At 36.4% G+C, this 9,115-nt stretch overlaps 1 protein-coding gene across 1 annotated transcript; it reads right to left on the bottom strand.

Moving 5' to 3' along the window:
• Window positions 1-200: 200 nt before the first annotated feature.
• On the bottom strand, window positions 201-7,517 carry LOC121654603 (olfactory receptor 1-like). Its single transcript, XM_042008818.1, has 2 exons — window positions 6,574-7,517; window positions 201-333 (listed from the first exon to the last, which is right to left on the bottom strand). Exons 1-2 carry the CDS (start codon window positions 7,515-7,517, stop codon window positions 201-203), a joined length of 1,077 nt encoding a protein of 358 aa, XP_041864752.1.
• Window positions 7,518-9,115: the final 1,598 nt, after the last annotated feature.

Raw genomic sequence — 9,115 nt, 5'->3', positions numbered from 1 at the left:
TTGGCCAGATCGTTCTGTCATGCTTCGGATGGTTGGACTCAAAAATACTCAGTTTCCCAGGGATGGGTTTAAGATATTTATTGTACAGAGTTGAATACTGAAAATGTGCGCTCCGGCTTTTCTCCGCTCAGGGTCTGTGGACACACAAGACGGCAGTTAGAAGGCAGGCAGCTGATGAGAACTCAAAGAGGGAGTATGAGTTAACGTACCAGCAGTGAAATCCAACAGGGCACAGAATGTTTCATCCAGTGAACAGAGAAGGGCCGCCGGGAGGTTGACTGCGGGAGGAAAAGCTGCTGAACAGAGGAGAGGTTAAAGGAGGGATAAAGGTTTCTGGCAGGAGCCCTGAATAAGAGGACACAGAGGCCGGGATGGCTAGTCCTGTCTTGGGGTGCAGATAGTTCAGTCCGTAATCCAAAATCCAATCCTAAAGACAATCCAGGGGTCAGAAAGCCAAGATATCCAAATAATAAATCAGGGCAGAGTACCAGACAGGGAGCAGGCAGAATCAAAATCCAGGTCCAAAATCAGGTCAACGTCAGGCGGGTAGGAAGGCAGGAATATACAGGCTGGAAACGTGCAGGGAAGAACCAAGACGATCTGGCACTGGAGGGATGTCACAGAGCTGTATATATAGGGCTTGGTACAGGTGTAGCGCATCAGCCCTAATCAAGAGCTGGTGGAGATGAGGCGTTCAGGGCAGCTGGAAAAACTGAGCCCCACACCACAGATCATGACAGTGCACCTAAGCCACTTTTTTGTTATATCAATTTTTCGATCTGCCAAAATAACTAATTTAATGACAATATCTCAAGGTGAGGGCTTTACTCAGCAATTTTTAGGTGAGATTAAAAAAGAGATTAATTAGATTAATTAATTACAGATCATAATTAATTAATCTCTCAATTTTTTTAATCTATTGACAGCACTACTTTTAAAAGTTTAAAAAAAATCTTTCTTTCACCTAATCTAAACAGTTTTCTATTAGTCCTGTATATAAAATAAAAATAAATAAATAAATAAAAAAGTCCTGTATTAAAATACCTGTTTGTTAATTGGAAAAAAATCTGAGTGTAACCCTAACAGGCAATCGATCAGTGATAATAAGTGGACCAGTATCAGAAGATGCCAAGCCCTTCAGAGCCAGTGGTTTGACCTCAATAATGACAGACAACAATGACTGGGTTTTGTTGTAGTCACTTGTTAAAAAAAAAAAAAAAATAACAACACAGTAACAACAATAGAACATTTTGGTTTTAACAATGTACAAGAAGGAACAAAATAATAAAGCCAGAAAGTTTTCTTAAGAAAAATTAAAGAAATAAAACCTGGTTCTCAAATCAGTTATATTGCTCGTTGGGGCCCTTTATGTTCAAATCAGTATCTTAACAGTGTGAGTATCGGTTTGAGTGTCAGTATGCCAGTGCAAGTCGGTCCTACCACACTGTCTGTGAGGGAGGAGAAGTCGAACTGCACATACTCACTTGTGCTCGTAGTTCTGTTGGCTCGCCACCCACTTCACACTGGGAATCCTTCTGAGAGCCAGAACACTAACATCCAGTGCAGATCCCGCCGAAAGTCTCTCAGTTTTGGGTCGGTTGTGACTTCTGATCCATCAACATCACTGGTAAAAAAAAAAAAAAAAAAAAGAAAACCTGACCATTGAGACAATGAGTGGGTTTCACTTTGCAACTGTTCATGCTACTCCTATGGATGGTAATCGATTTGGAATCAGGTATGGACAATGCAGCCATGTTGTTTTCATTGTTAGGAAGTAGCTAACCGGAAGTGAAGGTGGGGCTTAATCACCTAAGACTGTGGCTGGCTCCTCACAGAGGAGCATGGGAAATGTAATGCTAATGGTTTTTCGAGGGCAAAATCTTTCTTTTTTCATCTTTTGTACATTTGATCACTTTATTGTAGACAGCTATTTTTTTTGACCAGTGCATATTTACTTATTTATAGTGAACACTTAACTTTTTTTTCCTTTTTAATGCATAGGTGTTATACTTCAATTAACAAAGTAAAATATTTCTTTTAGAGCTCCGACTTCTTTTAATAAAAGAATTATCATTTCAAGGGTATTCCATAACCTGGTTACATGAGTCTCACCTCATGCCCTTTGTCAAGTCACATTGGACAGACCTGATCCTGTCTCTGTCCTGTTTTCATGGCCTCTTTCTCCTGGTGACACATTTGACCACCCCATCAATGTTGTTGTCAGACCTGTGAGTGTCCAGAAATATGTTACAGTCAGTGGACTGCAAGCAGTCCATCAGATCTTCGCTGGTCTCTGTAGTCTACTTCTTGTGAAAGCTGATGGGGGAAGGTAGTGTCACTACACAAGGTCTGTAGGATGTCTTGAGGTGGGTTAAGTTGTGGTCTGACTTGCCAAGTGGGGACAGGGCCAGTACATTGTACCGATGGTGGATATCTTGTTTTCAATTCCCCAGTCATTTGCCACCTTGAGAAACTGTTCGGTGCTTTTATCAGCAAAGTGCCTGGTTTCTGTTTTCATGACGATAAGCGCAAATGAGTTGAGGTTCCACTCACCATCAATAAGTGTCCGGTTTCCCCCCTAAATAGCTGTGGTTGCCAGCTGACGTCTATGGAGGAGGTAAAGTGACACAATGAATTAATTAAATATATCATTCAATAATTACTTAAATGTGTCATTAATAATTAAAATGAAAATTAAATACATTCATGTGTTATTAAAAGTATCATTAATTCATTAAAATACAAATGAATATATGTAAAAACATATATAATTATTTCACTATTTAATTAATTATTTTACAATTTAATTTATTATTTTGCTATTTAATTAATTATTTCACTATTTAATGAATTATTTCATGGTCCTGTGTTGCATGGTCTTGTGTTGCAGTATTAAAAAAAAAAAAAAAAAAACTCACATACAGTAACAGCAAAAATAGAGACCAAAAATAGATTAACACGATTAAAAAACATAACGAGCTAAATACGACTGTAATTAATTAATTGCAATTAACACGATAATTTGACACCCCTATTTAAAAGTAGTAACAGTAACAGGCAGAAGTTTAAAGTGGCTGTTAAGTGGTGAGGTAAAGAAGGACAGAAAGAAAGAAAGAAAGAAAGAAAGAAAGAAAGAAAGAAAGAAAGAAAGAAAGAAAGAAAGAAAGCTATTAGTTATACATAATTCATATCATAAACATTATTAAATCATGAAATTTTATAGTACCGAATATAATAATTGAAATGGATGAATAAATTAATTGTAAACAAATAATTAAATTGGAAAATAGATAGAAAACTATAGATGAATCAGGACAAAGACCAGAAGTAGACGCTCTGCCACTGTTGAGGTGGCATTTCTGTGCACGTCATAGCAGAACAGATAAGAATCTATTTTCTTAATGATGTCAAGGAAATCTAGAAGGCCTTAGGCATTTCTTGGCTATTCGAACAGCAGTGGAAAACTTTATTGTGGAACAAAAAGTAAATGTGAAGACTCCAGCGTGACTCGAAGAAGTTTGACTTCTTCATCAGTGCAAACAAATGGTTCTCTTTTGCCTCGAAGTGAATCGTTACCCATTTTCTCTTCTCTTCTTCCAATGTGAACTTCCTGCAACACGCAGTTCGACTTGAACGAGAGGCACCCAACTGCAGTTAAGATGGGGGACAACAGCACCGCCATACCTCAACTCTATTCCGGAATGCAAGGAGACCTCAACACCGGAAAGGTTTCTTCTTTGTGGGGCAGCAACACGCGCTTGCGTCCAGAACCCGACAAAGTTCTTCTTCTACTGGCAGTAAGACGTGACGGAGAAAGAACGTACGTAAAAGAGTTTTTAATTATCATCTGTCTAACAAGTGATATCGTCTCTAGTATGTATTTTTTTGCTATCTATAAATACAATATAAAACATTTTTAGAGGTCATTAGCTGCTGTTTCTCCACCAAGTGCGCCTTTGAGATATATGCAACAATGCGGGCAAACATTAGCTTTGCTAAAGCGATTGTGCAATTTCCGATTCGGTGGACCGGGCTAACGTTAGCTTTGCTAAGAAGCTGTCCTTTTAATCAAAAGCTTGGCAACGTTGTATGGGAATTTAATTTGCCTTTTGGTGGGTTGTGGTATAAAACATATTTGTGCCCAGTCACTTCCAGTACCTGACCTTAATCGGTGTAAACAAATAGTCACTGCTAATGGCAGTTTTAATAATTTTGTGGATACACAGAGTTGTAATTCCTCCTCCATTTGCTTTCTATATTGGTAAAGGATTCTCAACCTGTCAGCTTGTATTACAAGCTGTTTACTAATATGTCTTCTGTTGACCTTCTCTTGTCTAGATGACCCCCTCTGGAGCGAAAACTTTTGCTGGGTTTGGGTGTCCTCTCTGCCCTATTTTCAAGACTTCAATTGATGGGGTGATCAAGAGGCACTTAAGGAACCACACTGCAACTGCAGTACATTACCAGGGTATGTTGATAAGAAATATCTGTTTCTGGTCTTTTACATTTTACATGTATCCGTTATGTTGAATTGGTATATTTGTTATTGCTTGTTGTTGCTGTCATATTTTAACTGTTGTTATATAGATGCCTTTTTCTATTTCTAAATATCTGTAATGCCTTTGCTTTATATAAAGCACTTTGAATTGTCCTGTACATGAAATGTGCTATACAAATAAACTGCCTTGCCTTGCCTTGCCTTGCTTTGAGTTCAGAGCTTGGCATGCTATTCTAATCACCCCAGATTAAAAACAAACCAGGTGTCCTCATTTAGTCCTACTCATACGACAGGCAAACTGTAATCAGTCCTGAAAGTTGTTGACTTGCTTGGAGGTGAGTTTATAAAAGCCCTAAGGAGTGATATGCTGTCAACTTGAATTTAACTGGATTACAGGAATAAAATGCTAATAATATGAAAATGCAATGGTTACCTGGATACCATGTCTCGTATATATGCATATATACATACTATTCACTACTAAGTTAGGAATATTCAACTTTCTGGTGAAATTGACACAAAATGTCTGTAGTTCACAAAACAATGATATATCATGAATGTAAGACATTTAAGTGCAACCCGAAATGGTAATTCCTTCAAAACAATTTATAGATAGAACAGTTAACAGTGGTGGGTATATGCAACATAAACAGTGTCATGGGTTGGGTGTCACCTGGTCTGATGGTGTCTAAATAGAACTGTTTACATATAACCTGTCCTTGACCCAGAATATTTTCTGGTCCATTCATGGTTCAGACACTTCTTTTGGTTTATTTGTGGTTAATAATCTTAATGAAGAGCTGTTGTGCAATAAATACATAAGTTTATTAATAAAGGTTATAGTGTAACACAGACACATTCTGACATCAAAAGCCAAATATCCTTAATTTGTAAGTTTATTTGTTCTATTAATGTTGTGTAAATATTGGAATGTTTTAATATTTGAATGAGCACATTGGTGATCAATAAAGATACACGTGCTCATTAAATGTCAGTTTTGAAGCATTTCAAGAGTATTAGAGTAATGGCAGTCAACTCTAACCGTTTCATGTTTGATTCCAGATGAATTACATTCTCTTATGGGTGCGATGGTGTATGAAAAGTGTTTTGCTGCTTAATTTAAGCAGGCCTTTTAAATCTGAGAAATATGATTATTATGTTAAAAATAGGCTGAATAGTAACTATCTTTAGTATTAAACGGACAACCACATCTACTTTTATATAGACATTGATACAAAGAATTTATAATCCTACATCTGGTTTCTAAATAACATCACGATTACTTTAGCTTCTTGTGGCAATTAACTCTTTAGGCGCCAGGATCGTCCAAGGAAGTTGTTGAGTTTTTATATCAAGAATTCAAAATGCTGTCGCTTGGAAGTGTTTAAGGATAAAGGTATATGGTAAATAAGAAAAATGTTGAAAATGAACCTGAGTTTATGGTGGGAGTAAATTTACACATCTCTTTTGCATATTAAACAAGAATTGGCAAATAGCTGAGAAAGTATGTCAACAGTGAAAAGTGAAAAAGCATGTGCTTTCTCTGTAATCTGCTCCATATCTGTGACAATAAGCATAACCTCATCATGCCAGGAGAGTGTATTTTAAATTTAATTTTCCTGATTAACTTTGAATAGTGCACTGTCCTTTCAAAATTTGCTTTATTTATTTATTTTAACAAATGCCCAGAAAAAAAATGTTTTCATACAGTCAATGTTAACATTAAGTGCTGTCGCATTTACAAATCAAAATGGCATAAAGTGAAGATGCAGTGTGACAACTCATTTTAACCTGCAGCATCAGGTGTTAAGCATGACACAAAAGCTGCTAAAACACATACGTTTTTTAACTGGAGTTTGAGACTAGTTAATAATCTGTTGGATGCTCATTTCTGCTCAAACTACTGTGATAAAATGGACTGCCACAACTTAAGAGCAGTTCAGATATTAAAAGCATCAACTCTGAAAATGTGGGATCTTCAGATAAAGCATAACAAATACCAACATGACAGATGATTACTCTAGAGAAAATATATGTAATTCCGCTGATCTCATTTTACCAGAATTTTGGATTGCCTCCTAAATTTTAATAGTCTCTTCATTGATTCTTTGATTTCATGTGTCTGCAGAACATAAATAATTGGATTTAACATAGGAGGTAAGACTGAGGTCAAAGACAAATTTATAATCCTGGCATTTGGATCTATTCCTGCAGCCATGGCAAATGTGGTTATTATTGGAATAAAATAGATTGCCACCAAGGAAAGATGGGCTGAACAAGTTTTAAGGGCCTTCACTCTTTCTTGAACTGTGGCTACTTTAGCTAAAGCTTTGCCAATGCAAATGTAACTACACATGATAATTATAAAGGGAAGATAAAGAATAAGAATGGGCAACAATCTGCCAATGACATCATTAGGAGTATAATCATTGCATGCAAGTCTGTATATCTGGCCATTATCACAGAAGTAGCTGTTAATAACCACAGATTTACAAAAGGAAAGTCTTGTGAGAAGACCAACTGCAGCAAGTGTAGCGATTATCCCAATAATCCAGAAAGTAGCAATCAAAGAGAACATAAATCTGTGGGTCATTTTCACATGATAGTGCAGAGGATAGATGATAGCTACCAGTCGATCGTAGGAGAGAGCAAGCAGATTAAGAGACTGCATTGAAAGGCAGGTGTAACAGAAAAACAGGAACGTCAAACAGTCATTGTACGAGATGTTGTAATGATTAAACAGAAAGATATCTATCACCTTTGGAACTAGAGCAGAGCTACCTAACAAGTCCACAAATGCAAGGTTAAAGACAGCAATATATTTAGGAGTTTTAAGGTTACGATCCAGACAAATTAAAGCCATTACAGTCGTGTTTCCAAGTACTGAAATTACATAAAGAAAAAAGAGAAAGACATAGTAATACTTCATGTTGGGTATACCAATAAATCCACTTATAATAAAATATTCAGGACGCACAAAGGTGATATTTCTTCCAGAAGCAGAGTTGAAAAAGTCCATTGTGCATTGATGGTCAAGCCGATGCTGTCCATGCACTGCTGGTACAAATAGCAATATTGCACATCAGATCTGAAATATATATGTTGTCAGCGTTTATCTCTGTCAGTCTCTCTCAAATAATGAAGCTCTGATAGGCTTCAGCATGATTTTATGCCTTAGTCATTGTAATGCGTCAGATCCCTTGAGTGTACTGTATTGGAAACAGATTATCTCTAACAGTTACACAAAGTTGTCCTTGCAATGGAAAAGTATTTTAAAACTCTGTTAATAAGCAGAACATTTCGATTTTCACATAAAAATTCTTTTAGAATTCAGATTACTGATTCAGATTACTGAGTTTGAATGTTTTCCCCATGGGTTCACCCATGAAACCAAAAACAACCTATGGCCTCTGTAAGAAAACATCAGACAATCATCAGGAACACCTGCAAGAAGACAAATTGTGAAAAATCATGAACAACATAAAACAAGTTTGTTTTTTTTCCTTACACACACAACCAGCTGCTACACCTGTATGTTTTTTTTTCTTGTTTGTTTGGTTTTTTTTTTTGTTTCTACTTCTAAGATTGAACAGCTGATGCTGTTTTTATATATCTGGTGTATCCTTGTCTCTTTTTTCTCTTCTCTTCACTCTTTTTTTTGTCTTTCGTTTACTTTCTTCTGATTACTTTCTCCTTTTCACGCAACCAACCATCCATGCCAAGTCAAGCCTCTGACCTCCTCTAGCCCCGGGTGGCACTACCCACAACCCAAATTCAGTTAATAGCCAATATACGCACCAGGTAGTCAATGGCAGATTCCTTAAGGCCTCTAAGTTGATTTTGGCTATTTCTGCTCATTTTTATTTGTGTTTTAGATATATATATATGAATGAATAAAAGCTAAACTAAAAAAATAAGTTGAGAGGTGGGTCATCCATGGATTTCACTTGTTTGTCCAGCACATCCCAAAGAAGCTTAATTAGAAGGAGATCTGGAGAATTTTGAGGTGAAGTGAACCCTGAAGTATGTTGTTATCCAAAAATCATTACCATGACTAATTTTTAAGTTGGTTGTATAACACTGAGTTTAAAGAATACTGGTTTCTTCAAGAAGTGGACTGATGATAGTCAAGTAGCTGACATGTGTTAATGTGCAAAGTGTTACACAAATCTTCACTGACTCAACCAACTTCTTCTCTTTTTTTTTTTTTTTTTTTTATGATGCGTCCTGTTGCTATGTCCTCCATGTGTAAGTAACGCACACGAAACGACTTGATTTAAAATAATTTTAAAAGAAAATACCATTTATCGAACTTGACCAGCTTGCATTCCTCTGTGACCCATTTCAGATGGTCACCTGTGCAATGTGAATAATTTTTGGCATTAAAAACATCAGCATGGACACTCTAATCAATCTGTAGTTTTGCAGCTTCAAAATTAGGCTGATATGTTCTCTGATCATGTCATTCTATTTGTACAAGTTTTGTTTTTTGCTTTTTGGTGTGTTCATCTGAAGGGTTACAAAGTTAGTGTGGATTTCAGACAAAATGTTCAACATTACATCTGACCAAATGTAAAAAAAAAAAAAAAAAACTCTTGCTTTAACGTTATTGCAACA

This window comes from Melanotaenia boesemani, chromosome 15 (genome assembly GCF_017639745.1).
Source record: "Melanotaenia boesemani isolate fMelBoe1 chromosome 15, fMelBoe1.pri, whole genome shotgun sequence".
Lineage (NCBI taxonomy): Eukaryota > Metazoa > Chordata > Actinopteri > Atheriniformes > Melanotaeniidae > Melanotaenia > Melanotaenia boesemani.
Note: the sequence above shows the minus strand (reverse complement) of the source record. Positions and strands in the feature narration are given on the sequence as shown.